This window comes from Martes martes, assembly GCF_963455335.1.
Source record: "Martes martes genome assembly, chromosome: X".
Lineage (NCBI taxonomy): Eukaryota > Metazoa > Chordata > Mammalia > Carnivora > Mustelidae > Martes > Martes martes.
The window spans coordinates 13,627,434-13,653,068 of record NC_137897.1 but is presented as its reverse complement, the minus strand read 5'-3'; the positions used below and the strand labels follow the sequence as shown (position 1 = coordinate 13,653,068).

Genomic DNA, 25,635 nt, shown 5'->3' with positions numbered 1-25,635 from the left:
GCTCACTCCCCTCTCCTCCTCTATGTGTGATGAGGCTTACCATCAGAAGCGGCATGTGAAAACACCCTGAAATGCAGGGCCCTCGACAGGGACCCTGCACTCAAGATGTACCCCTAGCCTCTGGCTACCAAGTCTCAAGGGCCATGCGTTTAAGGGCTTGGCAAAGTTTTAATAAAATGTTGATGATCTCAAGGAATACTACAAGATTTGAAGGATCAGAGCACCGAAATCGAAGGGAAATTGCTTGAGAATGGACTCAGAAATTGCTCCTAAGGAAGCATCTTCCATGGCTATTCCAGAGTCTGTCCACAAAAGCTCTGTGGTCCCCAGGGGAGGTGGCACAGTACAGTGTACATCCTAAGTGCTCCAAGTTATGTTTTTTGTTACTGAAACTGGTATGATAACACAATGAGACTCCTGGTAATTTTTATAGCCCTGACCACATGCGACTGTTGAGCAATTACAATAATTTGGGTCCAGCTAGAGACATAAAGTAACCTGAAAAGAGCTTCTTAGCAAAAAGAAATGGCTACACAAGGAAGGTTCTAAAGCCCCATACTCTTTTTCCTAAAACTGGGAAGAGAACATCAGGCTATCACTCAGAGCCTTGTGCTCTTAGTTTGGATACATAGCCAACAACTTGGGTATCTGGTTCTCTCCACCCTTTCTATCACCTTCCCTCCCCTTAGCCGGTATTATGTTAGAAGCAGAAAACATAAATGGTTGGTCAAATACAAGTGAAATTTGGGAATTCCCGTCAGTGGCTCTAAGTAACAGTTAAAGAAAGTAAACAACAAACCTATAAAAATAGACCCTCTTCCTCCAAATCACAGAAATCTGTGGCCGTCTATAGGTACAAGCAATCCTAGAGCTCTAAAAGCTCATCAGGTTGTCAGAAATTACAGTACAGAGGAATACTAGCTTTATAAAAATGTTAGTATCATCAAAAACAAGTTAAATTATGTCACTGTACTCAGTAAGGGATACTGAAAAAATGCAATATTCCAACATTTCCATCAAAATAGTTGTCCAAAGGAGATACACCTCAGTTACCTCAAAAAATTTACTGATTCATTTTCTGTTTATCCCCACTATGGCAGATAAATGCAATTATATAATATTGCATAATATGCAGTTCCTAACACAACTGTTTGATTTTCTATCAAAAAATGTATCAATTTCAGAAGCTAATTCTTTCAAGAAAGGTTATCATATCTGTCTTTCAAGGCCTAATTCGTATGCTGCCACATTTAACGAAACCTTCATCTTCCCACTACCTCTCACCCTCCCCTACATTTTATGGCATGCCTCACTTTTTACCATGAATTATGGTTATTTATAGATTTTCTCTCTCTCCCAGGACGTTAGTATTTATGGGCTGGGACCACATCTTCATTACTCCCCTTACACCCCTCTAACACCTACCGCCTATCCTCCCCGACCCAGGGCTAGGTGAGGGCTAAAGGAAGCTCACTGTTTTTCCCATTTGGACACGGGTCACTGAAACAAGATTCATCTGGACTCCCAAGATGCATCTGCTATTCACAGTGAGGGTATATCCTGAGGAGGCTCCCAGCCTGGTTGTAACACTGAGGCTGAATTCCTCAACCTTGCTCTCCTCTCAAGCGAGATAGTCACTGCAGAGTCTAAGAATCTAGGAGCGTTACAGGCACTACTCACTTGGGTCTGTAGATCAGAGATCTTCTCAGGACGCCACTCCTTTGGTCTGCTGCTCGGGGTGCTAGCAGAATGAATGGCTTTCTGTAATGTCAGTAGATCAGGGCCGTCAGAATTGGGCACCTAGAGCAGAATATGGGCAAGGATTCAATAAGAACCCCAATAAGCCTTACTTAGCTATGCAACCACACCCAAGAGGAGAACAAAAGCAAATCAAAGGAAACCAAACCTCGACCCGGCCTCCCAATAAAAAAGGAAACCAAAACTCTCCCAATGTTCACAATGCAAGTGATGCCAGTTAAATTCTGCTTCCCTCTTAATAATTTTCCCTGTATTAGGAAAAATTGGCAGATGTCATGCAGCTTTGTTAAAACCTCAACCCTTAAAGCATTCCCATGCTGTTAGTTTCAGTCGCTGTAAGAGAGAGCAGTTAAGTTGGGCTGTACCAGAAACTGCTGTCGTATCCTCATCCATATTGCAGTTAGGTTATGAACCAGTTCAATAAAACAAAAATTTGCTCCTGCTGGGAAAATGATCCAAACACTGTATTTGGTGGTGCCCAAAGAAGCCTAGCAGGCTTTCAAGGATACTGAAGTGGGAGAAGTATGGTTTGAATCATATTCCCAAGACACCACCGAGTAAATCTGGGTCTAGCATTACACAGTATGAAAATCCTGGAACTTTGTGCCACAAACTCCAAATGAATGCAATTGGTACTTTCACCGATTTTGGTGAACACAGAATAATGTCAAATGCCAAGCAAAAGCCCTGGCTTTACACTAAGTGACCAGCAAAAGCTAGAGCCAGGCGAGGAAAAAGCAAATCACCGACTAAGAAAAGTGGAGCCTGCTGGCTCACTCAATTTGGTCAATTCAACTTGGTTTCAAAGAACAAACTGCCAACCAAGCGTTAACAGACTTTGTGAGCCAAATGAAAAGACATGGTTAATTATAAATGTTAATCAGATTCTCTACAGGAGATAAGGGATTTTATGAATGCCGTCTGCCCACAAGTGGCTAACCAGACAACCCAAACTAGCCTTTCACTAGTTTGTTTAGTAGCCTTTTAGGCTTCAACTTCCTTAACTGATTCACAAAATCCAGAATGGCAAAGAATTGATATTTTAGTAACTTTATGGAACTGGCTCAGGTACTTAACTAGCACAAAGAGAATATGACCTCATGAAAATACAAGACATGCTGTGGTCATCAGTAAAACAAGTTTACTGGAGCAGTGTGCAGGGCTACCGTACGTAAAAATGGGTACCATGGGTGGAGTGACTACAGGAAGCTTTTTCAAAGAAGAACTATGCTTTAAATGATTCTTTGAATTAAAAAGAGGAAAGAGGGATTTCTTGATGCTTGGATTCTCCCCGTTGGTGGAATCTGTCTGCAATATAAGATACAAATAAACTAATTGCAAAAAAAAAAAAAAAAAAAAGAAAGAAAGAAAAAAGAAAACAGAAAAGAAAAAAGAAAGAACAGAAAAGAAAGAAAGAAAGAAAGAAAGAAGAAAAAGAAGGGTATTCTTACTGAAACTCCTAGCCCTTGGGAGCCCTGATACTGTCCAATGTTAACGGTCACTTAAGGAAACTGTGCTGTGTGTGCACCTAGAGGAGTTCTGTGTCATTTCTCACCTGGACATGGAGATGCCAACAAAGTAAATTCAAAACCTGCAAAAACTTCAATGTATATAAAGAACTTGCAGTCATGATCCTTACCTATAATAAGAATGCCTAGAAACCTATGTATGTCTAGTCACACTGAGCTTAGGAATAAGATTATTGTAAAGAATTGTGTTTAAAGAGCTACTTATGAACGTCAATCTTTTCCTAATTGCTAGAGAGGACTTCAGCGACTAAAGCATTGACCACGTGATCTGCCTATGGGGAAGACGGGGAGAAGAGGATACAGCAAACCCTTTTCAACATGGTCAACTCTTGAACCAGAAAACATCACATGGTCTACCATCATGGAAGAAGCCTGGTTCTATGCTGTTAAGGAAATATTCACTCCAGGGAAAATATGTGGCACCATTCAGAATACAGGTTTTCAAAGTGAAAAAACAGAAAGTTCAATCTTTAAATTGACGCACGATTACCAATTGAGATACTAACTAACTAGGGTACAATTACCAAGTTGGCAAAGTCGCCATATGCTCTGAGGGCTTATGTAACTCTGGATATGGAACTGAAGCCAGATTTCCCAAGGCGGCTTCCAGATTTGCTTGAGTCAAAGCAGGCACCTTTGCAATACAGAATTATTTTTTGGCACCACTTTTCCCTGTTTTGGATAGTTCAATTGTTAGAGAACTAGCATATATATGAAGGTATTCAGATCACCTTGTATGAAGCCATTCAATTAAGATAGCCCATTAAAGGTTCCTGTTCCTACAATGGGATCCCAGGGAAGAGTTTAACTTACATCGCTAAGGAAGCCGCAGGAGAGTTCCCAGGAATCAGCGGCCAGAGGCTTTCGACCAGAGATGGGCCTGTGGCAGGGACAGAGCCCGGGCCTGCTATTTAGGAGAACCCACCTCTAGCTCTCCTGACTGATCGTGTGACTTCGGGCAGGTTACAACTTGCCTGGTCAGTCCTCTATCAGTGAAATAAAGGTGTTAACAACTAGATTTAGGACCCAATGAGGTTTAAAAATGTCCTGTTTCTCTACATGCACTGGGCACATATTTCTTTCCTTCCTTCGTTTTTTTGTTTTTTTTTTTTTTTTGAGTTTTATGCAAAGGCCACAAAGCTTTAAATCTCTCTAAGCTGGTTTACCTAGTTTCCTTTTGCTGAGTTCTAGAAAGTGAAAAAAAGGTAACTTTAATTCTGTTCCAACGCTTACTTGAAGGAGGCAGAGTTGACGTCACATTAGGCTTAGGAGCCTGAGGTCTGGCAAAATACAGAGAGCTCTTTGGAAATCTTACTCTACAAACCAAAGTCTTCAAAAATTTTTTTCTTCTAGGGTGGCTGGGTGGCTTAGGCGGTTGGGCGTCTGACTCTTGATTTTGGCTTAGGTCGTGATCTCAGGGTTGCTGAGGCTGAGCTCTGCTTTGGGCTCTGTGCTGGTTGTGGAGCGTATTTGGGGTTCTCTCGCTCTCTCAAAAAAAAATTCTTTTTCTTTTAATTAAAAAATGCAGAGGCACAACTTTTGATTTGTGAGGCTTAAAGCACTGTGGCCTATATAGAGATATTTTGCAGTTACTTTACATATGGAAAATGAAATGTATACAAACCTTAAAGAAGTCTGAGTGGAAAGGATGTTGGAGAATAATTATTTTCTTATTTGCCCTAATCTATACTATTTGAAAATCTAAAATTTGAACCAGATCCTGAATACCAGAGTCAGTCAACATGTATACACTTAATTCATGCCCTGGTGAGCTAGGGACTTTAGGTTAAATGTTAGTCTAATGCAGACAGACATCAAAAGCCAAGTCTATACACAAAACACCTTCAATTCCTTGGTTCCTGCTACTTTCTTCCACTTAATTACCCCACAGTGGCTACAGACCTGAGGTTAAAAACAAAAACAAAAACCTCAAAATAAAAATAACAAGGGTTAGGAGAGATAGTCTAAGTTCAATGTTCATGATGGATAAATATGTTCTACAGACAATGATAACAGTTTTATTGTATTAGCACTTTAAATATTTTAAGCTTTTCCACTTTAATAAATCAGGTCTATTTTGTTCATCCCATCTAAATAATAAATATAGCAATATTTGACTGAGTGGCATTTTGATGTGACATTTTGCTTTAAGTGAATTTTAGGTAGAGATGTAGGCAGCTTTTTAAAAAATGTGAATGTTTCAGGAAATATTATGCAGCCATTAAAATGAAGAAAATAAGATCAGTGTAGTAATGCTAGTTGTAATAGGGTAATAAGATCAGTGTGACAGGGTGATAAGATTAGAAATGATCATTTTTTTCTCAATTTTTCCAAGAGGAGATACATCAATTTCACAAATATGCAAGTGAAAGAATAATCTAGAAACATTATCTAGGAAGGTCTTTATTAATACTTCCAGAACATCTATGACCCTTACTTTGGGTATTACATTCTGTGCTAATCATCTATCTCATCTTTACTGACCACTGAGCCATAATCCTAGAATCTTTTTTCCTTTTTAAAAAATGAGAGTCAATCATGTACGAAGGAGAAATAGAAACAAAAGCGTTTAAAATAGCTGACTCAACACTGTCTGGCCCTGCAAGTACCATAAAGAAAAGGGGGAAGCAGGCCTCACGTGGGTGAAGAGTCTCCTGCTGGCCTAGAGGCCTGGCTTTCCCATGTTTCCTCACGTCACTAACCAGCAGGATCCTTGCTTGGGTGGTTCAGTGATGTGATGTGCACGGTTCCATGGAGCCAAACCTTGGTTCAGGCAGAGGGCTCCCAGGAGATTAGACTCGTTCCATTTCACAGTTCAGTCACAAGATAAACATGTCTTCCTACTAAAGCAAGCCCTGAAATGTCAAATACTATTCTCCTCTCTGTGATTATGCAGCCCAGAAATGCACTTGTCAACATGGCAACTGGAAAACCAGCCAGGGAAGAATAATGAATGATGGTTAGTTATAAATTTCAAGATTTAAGCATACAGCAAAACCATTTCCTAAGTTTTCACACGTGTTTAACCCCCAACGAAAAAAACCCTGCAGCTTCATAGTTTCTACATGAATATAAATCCACATGGATGTTTACCGAGAGAGGTTAGTGCTCTCTCTCATCCAAACTAAATTTCTTCTATTCCTGGAGAGTCTGTGGAATCTAGAAAAGGCTCTGTAAGAGGAGGATAGTTGGATAGAATTTAGAAAGACACATATACAATGTACGCATGTCAAATCTCAATAAGAAAATAATTCACTTTCATTGCCACATCCAAAATGTCAAGTACCCACAGACTAACGCAGACTCGTGTGCCACTGTATACAGAAAGCAGCCATCTACTTACTGTTTGAGATTTCTTCTTTTTCTTTTTCATTGACCTGAAAAAACCTTGTTTCTCCTTTTCCTTGAGTTGTTCGGAATGACTAATGTTTTCAGGACTTTTCCTAAATGGGAAGAAATTTTTATCACATTGATCTTTCAATCTTTCTCCTGCCATTCTATGACAAGTACAATGAAAACTAAAAAATGCATGAAACCAGATTCAAACAGCCATGACAAATCAAGCACATAGGTAAAGAGCCCCTAAAAAGCACAGGGGCAACTGAATCTATCAGCCATGGTTAATGATTAGCCTTTGGCACAGCTCACTTGAACTGGCCATTTGCGCATTATTACAAACGATCTGGTAACTGCGCTGCAGGACCACTTTCATGCTGTAGAAAACCTCAGCACTGGAGAGTCTGAAAAGCACACAGTTTAAAGGATGGATGCCTTTTTCATAACCCTCCAAGGGAAATAGCTGAAACATTTTCAATATCTTTGTTTTTCTATTTACCTTTCTAAAACTAGCTTGAGAAGTTCATAATTAGTGGCTTGCCAAGATACTGAACATAAAAAAACAAAACAAAAAAACAATGGTGCTACAGAGCACTGTAAATAAAAGTAAAAATTGCCTCAAACTGAAAAATTCCTTCATAAAAACCTTGTACCTATTTATTGGAACTAATTTGAAAAATAGATCCAGTAAGAACATGGACAAGATGAATACTTCAATAAAAAGTACTCGTGGAAAAAAAGCTTCTAACTGAAAATAACGGACAACATTAAGCTTCATGCCACACTGACTCCATCAGGTATTTTAACACAAATAGGAGGTATTAACGGACAGCAAACAGAACACCGTGGCCTTATTAAGTTGCTGACTCGTATGTTAACAAAGGCCCTGTATTACTTAATTTCATTTACGGTCTTTAAAAAGCAACTCAACCGGTGTTACTCTTCAAAAAGACACATTCCATGGGCTCTGTTTTAAATTTTAACATATGACTGTGCAAAACCATTTTCTCAAATGACTGAATTCCTTCTATTAGCTATTCCCTAAAATCAAGAGCCAAACATTAAAGGTGAGAGTTCATTCATATTTGGTGATTTTAAAACACGCAATGGTGATGAAGTTACTACAATATCTAAGAAAACAATGAGCAAGTAGCATTCTTGATGAAATCCATGTGGAGACAGTAAACATCTATATAAACTGTTACAGAACCACAGGATAGAAAACACCACAAAGCTATCAAAAATAAATCATATCTTCAAAAAATTTCAAGTAATCTAAAGGAATACAAATATAATACTAAGTGAAAAACTACAAGATTCAAAACTTGCTACATAATATGATCCTAATTGTATTAAAAAAAAAAAAAAAAAAGATGGGCGCCTGGGTGGTACAGTTGGTTAAGCATCTGACTCTTGGTTTCGGCTCAGGTCATGATCTCAGGTCATGGGACTGAGCCCTGCATCGGGCTCCATGCTCAGCAGGGCATCTGCTTGGGATTCTCTCTCCTTCTCCCTCTGCCCCTCCTGCTTGTGCTCTCCCTCCCTCTCAAATAAATAAGTAAATCTTTAAAATAAAAAGGCATATATGTGTGTACACACACACACACACACACACACACACACACTTTTTAAAGGCAGGAATAAAACAAAATAAAATCTTGACAGCTACCATCTCTGGGTAGAAAGATTATTGGTGATTTATTATTTCTTCTTTTTAGTTTCAACATCAAACGTGTACTACAGATATAATAAAAAGATTGTACAAACCACAGAAAATTTATTTGAAAACCCCAAAACTCAAGATCTAAGACAACAAGGGAAGAGACTGAAAAAGAGAGACAGATGGACAGACAGATTAAAAAACAGGAAAACATGACTCTGTGAAGGAGCAATGATCATTTCTTCTTAAGTGTCTAGCCTAAAAGTTAATGGGAATACCAAGGAAGTAAAAATTGGGACTGTAGCCCCAAGTGGTCCTGAAACTCATTAGGACCTACAATCATTGACAGTTCCAAGTTCTGAAGTGAAAAGTTTCATAATGCAACACAACCAATAAAAATAGGTAGCATTAGAACTCAGAATGATACATTTATAATTTTGGAAGCTAGAAAACTTCAGATATGATGGCATAGGTAAGAACAGAAGAGTGGAAAGTTCAGGTTCTAAGGAATACAGTAAATACAGTGTAGTTCGCTGGAATCACAAGAGCACAACTCTCAGAACTGAAAGGAACCTCACATAGCATCTAGACCAACCACCAATACTATTTTTAATGCCTTATAGTAACTTACAAAAGTTAAAGAACTATTTGCTTATGTTACAGCTTATGTCCTTCCATAATGGGGTCTGCACCTAACCTAGAAGCACAGCAAAGTATTCAGATAAACAGGGAGGGTTTTTGTTTTGTTTTGTTTTGTTTTGTTTTACCCGATCAGAACGTAAGTCTAACAAAATCTTCAAGGTCTGCTGAGGGTCAATAGTAAAAGTGCTTTCTGCCAATCCAGGAAATCTTTAAGGGGGACACATTCATCATGACTGCAAGCTCAGGATGGGAATGGGCATTACTATAAGAATGCTAATGCTGGCATGAGAGCAAGAGAAGGCTTTGAGACACTAATCCTATGAGGAACAGATCTGGGATGGGAAGAAAAGTCTCTATCCAGTAAGAAGAAAGTGAGGGGGGCCGATGAGAAGGGTAATGAATGAGAAACAGCAGGAGGACAAAAAGCCCAGGGTTTGCAGTCCCTTGTGAGCATAAAATGCAGGAAGATCAGAGACCCTCTGTAGGGTCTTTTCAGAGACACTGGATAAACTAGAGCCCAAGGAAAGGAGGAACGATGAGGAAAACATCTTCAGACTGAGACTGAGCAGAAGCGATGGGGCCAAGACTCAGCCAGGGAAAGATCCCAGAGACCAAAACAAAGAAGGAAATAAGTTACCCTTGAACTACAAAGATGAAAGCTATGAGTGAAGCATGAGTGTGCGTATATCATGAAAGACACAAAAAGGAAGTCAGAAAGAAAAAGAGCGCAAGTGGGAGAGGGAGAGAGAGAGAAGGGAGACAGAGGAAGGAGAAAGAGAGGGAGAAGCTACATGGAAACATACACATACAGAGAGTTAGAGAAATAGAGGGAGAAAGCCCGGAAGATAGACTAAGAGAGAGGCAGAGGCGGAGAGAAGCCGCCTGGAACACAGGCACCTGAAGAGCTGTGTGTTGTACAAAAGAGTAAAGACAGAGACTAGATCAGTTACAACGGGTACTATACCATAACTTATCTCATCTGTGAAGTCCGGACCCTATGATTATACCTGGTATAGGCAACAAACGGTCCAAGAGGAACAGCACGAGAGAAGGACAAATGGACGATCACATCCATCTCAGGTACAGACCTTTGAGAAGGACCACCCAGCTAGTCACCTGGCACACTATCCGGGGCCGATCAAACAGCTGGGGTGGGGGTAGAGGGTAGCAACCCCCCCTACTCTGGTATCCTCTAACACAACAGCTGTTTTATAAGGGGTTAAGAGTAAAGAGAGAATGCAAGGCTTCCCTAAAAAAGGAAGGAACGAAAGTTGACTGAATGGAAGTCAACCAACACTTATGGAGTCCAGTGTATGTGGTGGGCCTGGTGTTAGAGGTGTTGGGGCTAGAGAGAAAAATAAAACAAGGAGTGAGTGGTGACGCTGCTCACAGACTCAAGGTGGGATACCCACAGGTTTGCCAGAGGGTCAGACTCTGGTGCTTCAGTACAGCCGCGTGACTCCTTCCCTGCTACCCGCCCCCCCCTTCCCTTGCCATGCGACTAAACTAGTCAGCTGATGTCTAGGAAAACAATCAGTGAACCATTTTATGAGTTACAGTGGCAGGCGATAATGGATGCCAACATATTCATAACTTAACCAGAAGAGAAAGCCTGGGGCTGTGCAGTGACAGCAATCCTTCACTTACCTTAATTACTGGGATTCCTACAAACGGTATTTTGTACACTTTGCCTTTTTAAGGAAAGTTAAGAACAGCCTGTTTTAGAAATCTATATGCTTCATGGATATCTATTCTACATATGAAACCATGAAGGCCAGAAATGATATTTCTACCAGGAGCCTGAGACAAGACAAAAATATCCCTCTCCTCTCCCTGGCTATTATTTGGGATTTTTCTCCCTCTTCACACTGTATTGTTGCCCAGGATTACTTCTTGCCTGTCAACCTCAGTGCCAGCTGTTAAAACTGTGCATAAGAGTAGACAGGCTTTGGGGGACCTGGCTGGCCTCTGTCGGTTGAGCAACCGAATATTGATTTCAGCTCAGATCATGCTCTCAGGGTCACAAGATGGAGCGCCATGTTGGGCTCCATGCTCAGCGCAGTCTCCCAGAGATTCTCTCTCCATCTCCCCGCCACCCCTGCCCCCGCTTGTGCACATGCATTCTCTCTTTCTGTCTCTAGAATAGATAAATTAAGATCTTAAGGGAAAAATAAAAGAGTCAACAGGCTTATAGGGAGGGCGGAGGTGTTTTCCCATTAGTAAAGATGGATCTGACTACATTAACTCTGTTTTTTGTTCTGAGATATTCTGGCTTATCTCCCAGTTCTTGGCTGGACTCTGGATAGCTAAGATGGCCAGAATAGCCACTCTGGATGTTATACTACAGTATCAACTACTTTAAAATATGATGCAGTTAAGTCAGTCTTTCCATTCCAACAATGAGTACACTCTACAAATATTCTCGTCCCAAAAGAAATTGAACCACCACTATCAAGGAGAAACAGACTGCCCTTAGGCAAGTGACAATTTAGGAAGAGCGACTCACTGTATTACCATAGCAAGGCTTGTTCACGTTTTTATACGTGATTAAGCTGCATTTCTCTCAAATATACACAATATGGTGGATGAGATCTCTTGTTCAAGAAAAAAAAAAAATCAAGGTAAGTTCAATGAATGACTTAGACCAAGTTAGACTGTGATGCCCAAAGGAGAAGTGTATCACAGCAGCATTAACATGAGGAGCAGTGGGAACAAAAGAACACTGCAATTCAAACTGGTAATTCTGAAACTCTCTCAAACTTCAAAATAGCATTATCAAAGTAGGGATGACTTGATGAAGGCTTGTCTAAAGTCTAAAGTTCAACATCCCAATTATGCCTGTTAATTCTTTAAAAACAAAAACAGAAACTACAACTGTTTTCAGGTTTCTACATATACATTACCTAAACAAGCTCTACTCAAACTGACTATCTAAAAGACAGAAACAATGTTGTTAATACTACCTATCCCACATTTGGATTTAGTTTTGGTCGGACCTACCCAATTTTGATAGAACTATGTTAATCTGTAATTGATTCTCTCTCTTTTTTTTTTTTTTTAAAGATTTTTATTTATTTATTTGACAGAGAGAGAGACAGCGAGAGAGGGAACACAAGCAGGGGGAGTGGGAGAGGGAGAAGCAGGCTTCCCGCCGAGCAGGTAGCCTGATGTGGGGCTTGATCCCAGGACCCTGGGATCACGACCTGAGCCGAAGGCAGACGCTTAATGACTAAGCCACCCAGGCGCCCCCGTAGCTGATTCTCTTTTAAATCATCACCACTCCATTATGCAACATCCAATAGGAAAAACGATTTCTTCTCTACCTCCTTAGTCTCACAACTGAGACGCTATTCGCATGGCTTATGAAAGCCTCACTTGAAAACTGTCCAAGCCAGTAACTACAAGCTGTACCTGTGCTCCCAGGTTAATGTATAGGAGAGCTGGTCTACAGTCACATGGAAAAAGAATGCAGCAAAGTTTCTCAGTGAAGGAAGTGGAGGGGAGACATGTGATAAGTCATATTGAAGTTAGAGGACATCCGTGATAAAAACTGCTGCAGCTAACAGTAACAAGTCACAGTGTGCCCGGCACTGCTCTCGGTGCTCCTGGTGTTTTCTCCCGTTTAATCATGTTAATCCTGGGAGGGAGGTAGTATTCGTAGGCCTATTTTTACAGATGAGGAAACTGAGGGGCAGGGGTTAAAGTCACACCGACAGAAGGTGACATTAATCAAGATGTCCTATTTCCAGAGTCCAATCTCTTAGTCACTAATGTTAAAACTCTCATTTAATAAATAAGGCAATGGATGTAAATGAAAACATTTGTAGCTTTAAAAACATTGTTTTTACTACTGGTTTAAAAATAATGAAGTTATTTTTACCAGAGGGCACAGAAGCACTAAAGCCTTGATACAACCCTGCCAGCAGGGTGAAAACTGCACCCCTGCACAGGTTAGGAGCACGGACGGATGTGCAACCCTTCTGTGACTTCCAGCAATAAACACCAGAGTTGGAATCCGATAGAACGGCCCTATTCTAAATTCGCAGTGTTATGGTGATACACCACTTTATTCCAAGTAGAGCACTCGGTGGATTTATGAAGTACAAATCAACACCCCTCACATCTAGATTCTGGGCAGTCCTCTTTGGGCAGCTGAGAGTATAAAGTCTATGTTACTAATTTTTTTTTTTTAAAAAGGTCCTTACTCCCCAGGCAGATCTGCTGATGAGACTTAATACTTGATATAACTCTCCCTAAATTTTTACTACGTATGACGCAAAGAAGATAAAAAAGGACAAGCAACTGGCACATCATTTTAGCCTCTGACTACCATTATGTTTTTTGGTGGTAGCATAAAGGGTGTCCCTCCATTTCTTTCCTTTCACCCTGAACGTACGTCAGGTGGCACAGAGGTTAAAAACACAAGCTTTGGAGTTAGACTCCATGTAGGCCTAGATCCTGGCTCTCCTCTCCCTGCTAAGGGCTGCCCAGCGCCAGGCAAGTGCTCTCCCTTTCCGAGGCTACAGCTTCCGCATCTGTGGAATGGGAGCTGCCCCCACCCCTAAAGCTGACCGTGAGGACCGAGTAAGCCAGCACACACCAAGTGCTCAACCAAGTGCTGTGATATGATAACAAGAGACAGTGAAGATGGCATTCCTATCAGAAGAACACAGTGAAAGATACACGACCTAATGTGAGGTATTTAGTGACCCAGCAAGATTTTTTCTTTTACATGATATTTAATATAAATGCTGAACTTGAAATAAACCATTACAGATAATGACAAATCAGTTTTCCTTATCAACAATCTCTCTTGAGAAAGCAAGCAAGCTAAAAAGTGTATCCAGAATTCTTTGAAATCTCGAATCTCCAATTAGAAAAAAGGAGAGTAACAGCAAATCAAAATACTCACCATGGATCGAATGCTGGTTGTCTTTTTGAGTGGTTGGTTCCAGAACTGCTCTCTGATGGTAGCGAAGAAACTCTGGTTGATACATTATTTTCATGGAAAGAATTGTCTGGACGAGGAGATGGCACTAAATAAAGAAAAAGTCAGTCACTGATGTACTTTTTGGCCGAAGCAGTTCTTAACTGGTTATACTGCATTTTCTCTCACACAAATAAAACAAACAAGTAAATCAAAACCTTCCTCTGCCCTTTATATAACTTTTGTGTTTTCTGAGGGTGGAGGCATTTCAGGGAACATTCTCCCTCCCCCCACTGATTATCACATTAATTTGCAAGGGTCAGTTAACATCAGGCAGTATATATTCAAAGCATAAATTGACTTGACAGTTGATAAAATGAAGAACATTTTAGAATATTTAAAAGTATGAATAGGACAGACCCCCTTCACCGTTTTGGCATTCTCTGAAACAGGCTTTCTTACAACATAGACTCAACTATGCAAAATCTATTCTCAGTGAATAGATTTTCTGAAGTGACTCTTTTAACAATATGTGTGCTAGAATATATTAACTGTGCTGTAAGCCTTATACTTCGGAGGCACAGAATCAATTTTGTATTTTTTTAAACTACATTCCAAAGAAATTAGGTTATTTACCAAAAAAAATAAATAAATAAATAAAAAATAAAAAAAAATTTTTTTTTTCTTTAAGTTCTCAATCCAGGAAAGAACAGAAAGATAACCACAACATAAGTGGGTAAATACCTTTTTTGCTCTTTGCTGTTACTATCTTCTTCTGTCACTTTCTTCTTCTTCTTTTTTTTTTTTTAAAGATTTTATTTATTTGACAGAGAGAGAGAGTGAGCCTAAGCAGGGGAGCAGCAGGAGGACAGAGATCGAGAAGCAGGCTCCCTGCTGAGCAGGAAGTCCCACGCGGGGCTTGATCCCAAAACCCTGGGATCATGACCTGAGCCGAAGGCAGATGCTTAACCGACTGAGATACCCAGGTGCCCCTTTCTGCCACTTTCTAAGCTTGATCATAAATCAAAATATATTGCAAATTTCATCACAAAAGGAATATACAGGCTGAGTATCAAGATAAATGACACCATTTCATTTGCCTCTTGACCAGTAGGACTAAAAACAGGAAGAATTCTGGAAATATCTGTCATTTCAATGATAACACTAAATCTTTACCCAGTTGGATTTAGAAGAATCACTGAAATGACAGATGTCTCCAGATGTTTCACCTGGTTAAATCTCTTCCTTCTATTTCTGGACTTTCTAAAATAAAAATGTTCTACCTGCCAAACCCTGAAGTGTATTACGAGGAAGACAAATGAGGGGCTTTGCTGATACAAACTAATTTAATTCACTTGCAATCAAAACAAAATTGTCTTTCTTAATTAATCAAAACTTTGTTGACATTTTATGTTAAAGAATGTACTCCAGATCTCTATAGGAATAACACAGGTATGGTCCATTTTGGAAGTAAAACTTACAGTTTTACTGAGAAAAAAGACATTTGCTCATATACACTACAATATTTTACCTAACTTTAATCTGAATTAAAATTTTAGTCCCTTAAGATTCTAAAGTAACCACAGCATGAGAAAAAACCGGATGCATTAAAAGGCATATTCAATGCCCTATGCTTTTTTCAAATGGGGCTGGGAAGGAACTAGTAGCCTAAATCAATACATATCTAGTCCTAAATAATACTTCTATACATTTATTTAGCTCAGGTTCCTAGTTAAGGTGACCAAGCAGCTGCCCATGTTCTCCCCCACTTCCTGTCCCTTTCCAGCTGTCTCCCCTAATCAACAGAATAGCAAAAAGTCAAGGGATGTGGGCGAGGGTGACTGCAGAAGGTCACGATGACTCTTAGGAGGCTTTAAGAGGCTGAGCCGATGAAACACCCAGGACCTTGCCCCTACCCCGGTGGGCTTTGCTGTTATCTCCCTACCAGGGGACAGAGTTCTGGAGGGGCTCTCCCTCTACTGCTACATAGCTCTTCAAAGGGGATGCCCTTCTCTGTCAACCCTCCTAAATCCATACAGCCTCCAGAGCCTCTGCTTTAGTTGTTGGTTAACCATCGAAGTACATTTTTAGGGCTGTGCAAGCACACTTGAAGATTTTCTTTCATTCAGTCAACAAATATTTATGCAACTGTCAGGTAGTGTGCTAGTCAATGAAGGTAAAAGAGGAAAACATGATCAAGGGCCTTGCAACCTTGTGAGAGAAAAATGCAGACAAAGAATCAACACCATGTAGTCTGTGTCATGTTAGAGGCCTAGACAAGGAACCATGGTTAGAACAGAGAAGAAAACATGTCACTTTGGGTGGAGAGGGACGATATCATACTGCAGAGGACTTCAAAGTGGAACCTTAAATGGGACAGAAACAAGCTAACCAAGCAGGGGGAGGAGTGGGTTTCAGGATGGAAGAGCAGCGGCTGGAGAGGATGGCAAGGGCCAGGGCATGGAATATCTGGAAAGTCATCTTGGGGAATCCGAATTTTGTTGTGATGTCAATGGGAAACCACCGGACGACTGTCAGCAGGTGAGAGATGGAGGACTGGGGGCAGGCAGTGGGTTGCCTTGCTCTGTTTTTGCCTTGTAGCATTTATTATCTTTTACCACTCTATATAATTGTTATATTTAGTGTATATTCTTCTCATTGTGAGAATGTGAGCTCTGTGAAGGTGGAGACCTCTGGCTGTCTCGTTCATTGACATGTTCTAAGCTACACTAGGCACACAGGTGACATCAATAAATATTTTAGGACTTAACTGAATGAATGAGTGGGATGGCCGGAACACAGCTTCAAAATTATCATTCCAGAGACTGGTTTGATGGCAACCCTGGGAAATAGAGATCAGCTAGGAGGCTACTCAAAGAACCCAAGTCAGAAGCAGCGGGCCTGAACTAAGAAAGTAGGACCCAAAGCAGGGAGAAGTGCTGGAGGGCGACAGCACAGACAAGGATGGCGCTGACCTGAAGTCAAGGCAGGGAAGTGTAGTGGAAAGCATGGGCTGGAGGTACAGGGGAGAGAGAGAGAGAGAGAGAGAGAGAGAGAGAGAGAGAGAGGACCCTGGTGGGCCCATGGGGCTGGGCTTACCTCGGTAGAAACTACCAACTCTCCTTGGAACAGGGTCATTGTACAGGTGTCTATTTTCTTTGGGGGCGGTGCCATCATCAGAGTGGGGGTCATGATATGCTCCACCCTGAGACAAGAAAGAGGTTTATAAAAAGTTAACAGAGAGCAATGACGATGTGGCCTATGAACTTTGAATAGTGTGTAACTGATCCACAATTTACTCCAGGATCTTTTTTTTTTTTTTTAATAGATTTTATTTACTTGACAGAGAGACACAGTGAGAGAGGGAACACAAGCACGGGGAGTAGGAGAGGGAGAAGCAGGCCCTCCACAGAGCAGGGAGCCTGATTCAGGGCTCGATCTCAGGACCCTGGGAAAATGACCTGAGCTAAAGGCAGACCCTTAACAACTGAGCCACTGAGGCACCCATATTCCAGGATCTTTTAAAGAGAAAACTCAGAATAATGGCATGAGGAAAACTAATTAACTTCTTATTAAGCCAGTTTAAGTTATTTATGAGAGACTAGGTATGAAGAAATTTTAAAAGATAGGCTGTAATGATGTCACATGACCACTCTTTATAGACAAGTTTTATCATAAAAGTTAGCAACTTGTGGAGAATTCAGACCTCAGACTTCTGCCTTGCGTGGAATGAAGTGGTGCCTTCCCTGGAAGATTCTTTACCGGAAGATCGAGCCACAGTCATCTCTGGAGGGAGCTGTTCTCCAGGCTGGAAGTCAAATTTAAAAGGATTTATAAGAGTGTCCTGTTCCTAGGGATGAAAATCACCTAAATCACCATGGGCTTTATTTGGCATAATTACTATCTTTACCAGCTAAAATAAAAAATGTTAGTTGGCTAAAACACAAATTGTCCCATAAAAGAGTGAATCATCTGATGAATGTAAAATAATTCAAACAAATGTCACACAGATGGAAAGTGAAATTCTCATTAAAGTTAAGGCAAGCAGGGAAAGAATTACCCTGAATATAGTTCAATTAATTATTAAAAACAAAGAAAATTATCTTCCTAATATCTAGATAGTCATGGTTCTGTGCAGCACTCTAATTAGATTCTATTAGTTAATCCAAAATTTCTCTAGCAGATTTTTCCAAAAAGAACTATGCAGATCCAAAATTATTTTTCACTAAGAACTTAAATAGCAGATTCAGATGAAATCAAATGTTCTTTGGATAGATCATGGAAGAGAATCAGTACGCTTTATCATTTGTCTTAAAATTCCCTAACTGCTGTAATTTTATGTACTTAAAGTTTTCTTAATCTCCTCCAGGATAACAGTACTTGTATTTCATGTATTTTCTTAACCATGATCAGGACAGCACACATCTCAGGAGACACTGCCTATCCCTCAAGGAGGTGAGACACAAGCTAAGAGCAGCCTTGGTCCACATGGGTGTTCACTGAGGGGAAAAGTGGCATCTTCTACCCTCAAGGAAAACAAGATTAAGGAACAAAACTACCAAGCCTTACTTAGATTTACACAGTCGTATCTTGAGCCTTACATGATGTATCAAAAACATTTTATTTAAACTTTAAATAGGATTTTCTCTGTCTTTGTATCCCTCACTCCCTAAATGTACTATGAAAGAATATTCTGGACAGGAAATCATCCAGGGTAGCCTTTCTTCTTCCTAATTTGTGATAGGATCTCATTTGAATTTTAGTATCTGTATACTTTACAAAGCCCTCTAGAAAAGTCTCTCAGAAAACAAATGATTTATATCTAACTTAAACTCTTAAGTGAAAATGCCAGTTCGGTCCCCTTCCTCTTGAAGGTGGCCACAATATTTTGTAAGGGAGTGATTCTCATCATTTACTCATGGCTTTAGTCACTGCCATCTTTGTGCCTTTAAACTTGTACTATCTTGCAGCTTGAAACTGTACCTCCTGAACTGGACTTAAAATTCTGTAACAGTTGGGTCTGTGCTTAGCCCACGGTAACCATTTATAATTAGATTGTCTCCACCATGTTCACAGTGTTTTTTCTGGAACTCTGAGAACCAGTCCATTTGTCTTTTCTCCAAGTTATAGCTTTTCATTTTTCTTACATCTCCTCTATTTACACTACACTGCATGCTAGCACGCTCTACCTGGTTTTGACCTCCATCTAATGCCTACGGGCAGCTGCCAGGCTCTAGAGATCTTTCTAGGCCCTAGGGCTTCTCTCTTCTCTAGAGGGACTCCTCCAACCACTGTTTTGACTCCAATCACGGCATCTCCGCCAGGTGCCATTGCCTCCACCCGCAAGTATACATCTCCCGCTCTTCCTCCTCTTACCTGGGCACCGACCAGTCTTTCCAACCTCATCGAGGATAGCTCTGTTTAGGGGCCCAGGGTCACTTCAGCCTCAACAGGTCAGCATGATACAGTGCAAAGAACACTGGCCTAGGGACCTAGACACTGCCTCATGATCCCAGCTCCACCTTGGACTATTTGGGTAAACTGGGGCAACCCACCTAACTTCTTAGATCCTTAGCACACTCATCTACAAAATGATTTTCGGCAAAAGCGACCTCAAATCTTGCATTTTTCATGGCAGCAACGAGGAACAAGTTGCAATCCCCACGGCACCCCATGCTGTTTAATGTCTCTATTAGCCTCCTCCTCTTTTCTGCCCTTCTCTCCAGCCCTTCCCTCAGGTCGACTCCACTTTCTTCCCCTAGTTAAGCCCCAGAAATCCCTTCTCAGATGCCACCTCCCCAGGGAAGCTTCCACAACCCCCGCCCGGATTGGGCCGTGCCTCTCTGTCTATGGCACAGTGGCCTCAAGCGTGGCATGGGCATACAGCCTCACGGTACCGCCACGACCGATCCCTGGCACGTGTGCCCCAACATGCACTCAAGAGTACAGGGGCTACACCTTTTTCATCTTTCATCTTTCTCAGGAGAGCCCACCATGGGGCCTCACTCCGTAAATACCGAACACATCCTCATTCTTTAACCATCCAAAGCTTCTCTCTACATCCTAGCTCAGAGCAAGAGCTTCAGCTGCTCCCAAAGCCATTTCTAACAGCTCCATTCCTGATCTTTCCCTGTTCTCAACTCCTATTTATAGCCAGTGCCACAGTAATTTGCTTCTTAATTACTTCACTGTTATCATGTCTAATTTAATGTTCCCTGAGAGAAGAGAAGTTTGTCAAGGGCAAGAACCCTACCTCAGACTCTTCCGAGTGTCTGCGAACACCTCGCACAGAGAGAGTGTTAAAAGTCGCGAAAACAGCCCCCACAATCACAGAAGCAGCAACAATTAAAATGTGCTTGACGCTCTCTGCCAGGCACGGGGCATGGTGCTTTATACGCCATGTTGGAAGCTTATGACATGACTCAGATGAGGAATCTGAGGCGAACAGGGATTATGTCACTTTCCCAAATTTACATCATTTGAAGCAGACTACAGAACTAGGACACAAACCCAGGTCAGCCTGGTTTCCCAACCTGAGCTCTTAGCTACTTTGCTACACTGACTGCTCTGTTACTGACAACTTCCACCCCATCTTCAGCACCCAGCTTGCTAAACCTCCCATTACGTATTCCATCCATATTTTCTGGAGTTCTGACACAGAACTGTCTGATGAACCTATTTTCATATCTTCGAAAAGGGGAGTACTTCCCCTTACATCAAACTCTTCTCTCCTTCTGACACTGGCTTATCTCCACCCTCATTTCTTTGATGCAGATGAATGTTTCATATCATGAAAATATGATTTAAAAAGCATGTGTTCTGCTGTAGGAATGCTACTTCTTTTAAACAGGTTACTGTCAGCAGTTCTAGAGTTTGAAAAATCAGTAAGACGGAGGAAGCATGAGGATAAAAATATTGCCTTGAGATTTAAAAACAATCCCAAAGACTGCAAATTAACATTTATTTTGGTCTGAAGTTAAATTTGCCTATAGTTCTAGAAAAATCAGAAATTTTTCAATTCAGTGAAAATATCAAGTAAGGTGTAAGTAAAAGGGTCTGATTTGAGCAAATGTGGTCTGGAAAGATTAGAGAAAATCTCTATAAATCACGCTAAATTTTGAGAAAATTAAAAACTATCCCATATAACTGATGAACTCTGTAATAAATCAAAATAGGATCTTTCAACAAAATATGCCAGAAAGGAATACTTAAGAAGCAGATATCTAAAAACAAGGTTTTTTGAGTTCTCTTGAATATTCAACAGTGGGCCTTAAATAATTAATTTTTTTTTAACATATAGTCCTTCAAGTCAACCTCCTACAGTAGGGAAAATTGCAGACTGACCCTATCCACACCCCTGCACCACCTTCCCATGATGAGCCAACAGATCCAGTCAAAGGTCCGAGCTGTACCTGAGGTGATAAGAGCTGCAGGCTGTTGGCCCTGGCCGCCATTCCTTGCCCTACGCTCAAGCTTCCGTCCAAGCCTTTGGCTCTCACTTTGTCCCGGGTCACGTACATGGAATGCCTATGTGGACGCTGCTGGGAAGAGAAGGGGCTAGTATAGCCCAGCCCGTAAGAAAAGGATTCATGAGGTGCAGAGAGAGAATGGGAATGGCTGCTGTCCATGTGCTCAGGCAGCTTCAACTCCTCCATCGTTTTAGAATGCCTGGTTGCGGTTCGGCGTGAGTCCAGAGTGCCCTCACTTCGATTATTTCTCCCCGAGGGGCTGAGCAAAGTTCTCGTGTCACTGTGCCTGGTGGGGGTTGGGCTGGTGGGAGAGTTCAAGTCCAAGCAGCTGGATGGGAAGTATCTACTGGTATTGGACTCTGCAATTTGGGCCCTGGCTTCGGAAAGGTTGCTCACAGACTTGGAGTCACTCAACGCCCCGTGGCTTTTGGCCTTGGTCCTGTAGGAGGGACTCCTAGAGGACTGGGGAATAGTGTCAATGTAGCTATGCCGACTCTGCTTTTCAGTGGGCTGCAGTGTCCCAGCTTTGCTCTGAGAGCTTTCCATGAATGAGTGCCGGTTCTGCTGAGATCTACTGCTTGACTTGAGGTACTTTGTGCCCGGGCCTTCCGAAGGCTTTGGGTCAATATTAAAATCAAACTCTGTCTTTGACTTGGCTTCTTTCGGGCTGAGAAGATGTGGTATGTTATTGTTGGTAAGATCTTTGCTGGTAGAACCAGGCTGGCTGCTTGCTTGGTAGGTTTTGGTGTGCATGGGACTAAGAGTAGCTCCAGCAAGATTTCCGTTTAGGAAGCTTTCATTGGCAGGAAGACCTTCGTCAGCCCGGGGCAGACCCACACCTAGATTCTGGATGTCCTTGCTGTTGGATCTGTGGTGAGACTGCAAAGCAGCACTTTTGCTGGCTTGGTTTCTATGTAAAAACAAAAGAAGGGTATCAGTTTCCTTCAATAGTAGACACACAAAAAGTATTGTTTAAAAAAAGACACACACAGGCACACACCCCTAAAACACCTGAAAGACTAAAAATAGTTACACATTCAAACATGTGCCAACAAATAACAAGTAACCATAAAGAATAAGCTACTTAGATCAAGTCACTTTGCAACAAAGCAATGGTCCTGACCGAAATGATTTTGACATCCTTAAATGTTCAAGTAACTTGTTGCGAACCTGGTTTCTTAACTGATAATCTGGGAAAACATGTTTTTGCTATGCTGGTGCTCACATGAGTGTTTGTTATGGAATGCCTGATAAGAAGAGGAGAGCTAAGCTGTAACGAACTCCTGGTAACTCTTTGAATGCTTGATGTCAGAGGCAACATGTAGACTTGAAGGTCATGATATTCACTGAACTTCTCTTTTATTTGTAAAACTCACTGCCTGCTTCAGAGATACTCATAGCACATACAGACACCAGTATCCTTTTATCTTTAGTCTGTATCATCAAAGAATGAGAGTTCTTGCAATATACTCAATAAAAGAAAATGACAATCTAAAACCAAACGTAAACTATGTTGGATGATCAATGTTTATGTTCTGGAGAAGTGGCAATACTTCTACGGTATTTCAGATGCCTCCTTGTACCCTAAACAGGAATGTATCTCTGGATCCCAGGGCTCTAGAGAGTTAATTTCTCTCCAGAAGACACAATTTATTCTCTTCTTCATCATCTCATACGTCATCATTCCAAACCGACTAAGGCTTTCTTTAGGATATAAAGCTTCATTTCCTATCTGGCTTAAAATAAAAAATATAAATCCAGAGGAAAACCTTGTCCTCTACTGGAAAGCTGAAACACCTCACAGCAAGGTCAGTTCGTTCAACTGCAACTATATGAAGGACCAAACTATACTTTGAGATAAGAGAATGTTTTTAAATGAAAAATAATCTACATAATAAAAAGCTCCCTTTTTATTATGCATTCAGAAAATTCTGCTGCAAATATCGCTATTGCTAAAGATGGTTTGACATGGGGGAGTTTTGTTCCCATCACACACTAACTGGAAAGAAAGTCACATTTTTTTGCCTTTTTAACAGTAATCTATGAAACTATGTCTTTCCATTTTCCCTGAGAATCCACTGCTCAGGCAACAAAGGTAAGGGCTCTTTTCCTATCCTCCTATCCTGCAGAATATTAAAAAAAAGTATCTGACACCAAGCAAGCCTGTAACAATTGTGGAAGGCCTCATCTTCTAAATGCAGTCACTAATCTCTCCTAGTTCAGTCACAACTGCAGCCTCAAATAAGGTCCCTTAAATACGAGCTAACTAAATAAATAGCAGGTCCTAGATCTAGAAAGAAACACAAAGAAACAAAAGTTTCAGGGCGCCTGGGTGGCTCAGTCAGTTAAGTGTCGGACTCTTGATTTTGGAGCAGGCAGTGGCCCTCGATGGTGAGAACGAGCCTGACATGGGGGGGGTCTGCGCTCAGCAGGGAGTCTGCCTCTCTCCCTCTCCCTCTTCCCTTCCCCCCACTTATGTGCGTTCTCTAAATAAATAAATGAATGATAAATAAAATTTAAAAAAAAATTAAAAAGTAACAAAAGTTTCATCTTCTGTTAAATGATATCAACTGACTCTAACCCCAGATCAATAAAGGGCAGTCATCATACCCTAAGGCATCAGGTTGTTTTTTTCTGTTTGTTGGTTTGTTTGCTTGTTTTTTAAAGAGAGAGAGAGAACGCTGGCAAGATGGCAGTGGAGAGGGGGCAGAGGGAGAAGATCTTAAGCAGACTGTGCACTGAGCATGGGGTGGAGCTGACACCACGACCCTGAGATCATGACCTGAGCCAAAATCAAGAGCCAGCAGGCTTAATGGACTGAGCCACCCAGGTGCCCTAAAGGGATCAGGTTTTAAACCATCAGAGTCATTTGTCAACTGATATCTTGTTAACTAAAATATCTAAGCAACTTTTCAAAAACCCAAACAAAAATATGTGAATAGTCTAACCCATAAACAGACCTAAGTGTGCTGGTTATCTCCCATTTACCGAACCCCCAATCTGTCCTCCATTTTGCCCTGCCCCACTCAGGGCCTCAGGAGTCCAATGCTGCATACTGCATCACCCGGGATCTCTTGCCACCGAACTCCCAGTTGTACTTAGTGGTGCAAGGGGCTGGGGGCTGTCTTCCCTACCCCTTCCCATCATGCACCCTAACTCAGGTCACAGCTCTGTCTGTCCAGATTACAGCTCTCACAGGGTGGCTCCTCCTGCCTGGTTCCCCTGGGCTCTCATATTCCTACTTCCTCCCCTTTCTCCTTCAGGTCTAGAGAGGGGGTAATAGCAGAGATAACACATGCAGATATTGTGTAATGCCTGAAGCTCCAAAGAAAACCAGGAAAGGATAGAGAAGAGTGAAGACAGCTGCTAAAGCTTCTGAAACCCTTGGAAGATATGGACCTCAAAGGAAAGCACAAAGCTGCATGTTAGGAAGAACAAATTCATAGCAATGTAAGGCACAGTTTCTAATGTGAAAAGGGAGGTTATAACGTTAAGGTAGAAACATTTATCAAAGAATTTGGTTTCCCATAAAAGTACAAAGAGCCTAAAATGCTATTCTGAACGCTTCTGTCTTGGTATTAATTTGAAGCCATTGAGCTTTGCACATAATTCTTTAGTAGAAAGGGCATCAAATTGTCTTCAAATTGGAGTTCTGCCAAAGCACAACAATAAGAAACTGCTCCGAAAATTCCATAGATCTCTTTGGCACACAACTGTAAGGAATCTGTGTTAAACTGCCAACCACTTAAAGAGGATTTTATATATAAACCCTCTGAAATGGCTGGCAGAACAGTTAATCTCTTTAGTTAAAATGACTTTTCAAAGTAAACATCAAAGATGCAAAGCTACATTTTTATGGAGAAGGATGGCAAAGCAGGACTGGCGAGAGGGCAGGGCAGGCTAAAACACCACCATCCCACCAGGTCCAAGGTCAGGAGAACCTCAGGACAGTCTGAAGGAGACTCAGGCAGGGCAACGTAATGCCAAGAGTCCACTGCCTCTTCTACAGAGACATGAACTTGGACAAGAGAAGACACGGTATGTGAATGTGTCTCAGGGACAAGGCAACAGAGTATGTAAGTGGCAGCTGTGATGCTGGGAAGCCCGAGTTAGCCGTGGTCTGTGTAGAGTTAGTGTCCCCAATAAGATGGGATTCCACAGAGGGAATATGAACCACAGACAAGTGTAGAGAAAAGGACATTTCCACATACATGTAAACTCAGCTGAGATTGGTCCTAAAGAAACCACTTAAGACTTTTCCTTTTAAAACTCTACACAGTGTTGGAGCGCCTGGGTGGCTCAGTGGCCTCTGCC

At 41.3% G+C, this 25,635-nt stretch overlaps 1 protein-coding gene across 1 annotated transcript in view; it reads right to left on the bottom strand.

The window, feature by feature from the left end:
• Positions 1-25,635, bottom strand: part of CDKL5 (cyclin dependent kinase like 5) — a 211,153-nt gene that overhangs the window by 7,937 nt on the left and 177,581 nt on the right. The window contains exons 12-17 of the mRNA XM_080794722.1: positions 21,265-22,231; positions 17,559-17,660; positions 16,952-17,057; positions 13,838-13,961; positions 6,631-6,730; positions 1,681-1,800 (exon numbers count right to left, since the gene is read on the bottom strand). Coding sequence (XP_080650848.1) covers positions 1,681-1,800; positions 6,631-6,730; positions 13,838-13,961; positions 16,952-17,057; positions 17,559-17,660; positions 21,265-22,231 — 1,519 coding nt within the window. The remainder of the gene's footprint in view (positions 1-1,680; positions 1,801-6,630; positions 6,731-13,837; positions 13,962-16,951; positions 17,058-17,558; positions 17,661-21,264; positions 22,232-25,635) is intronic.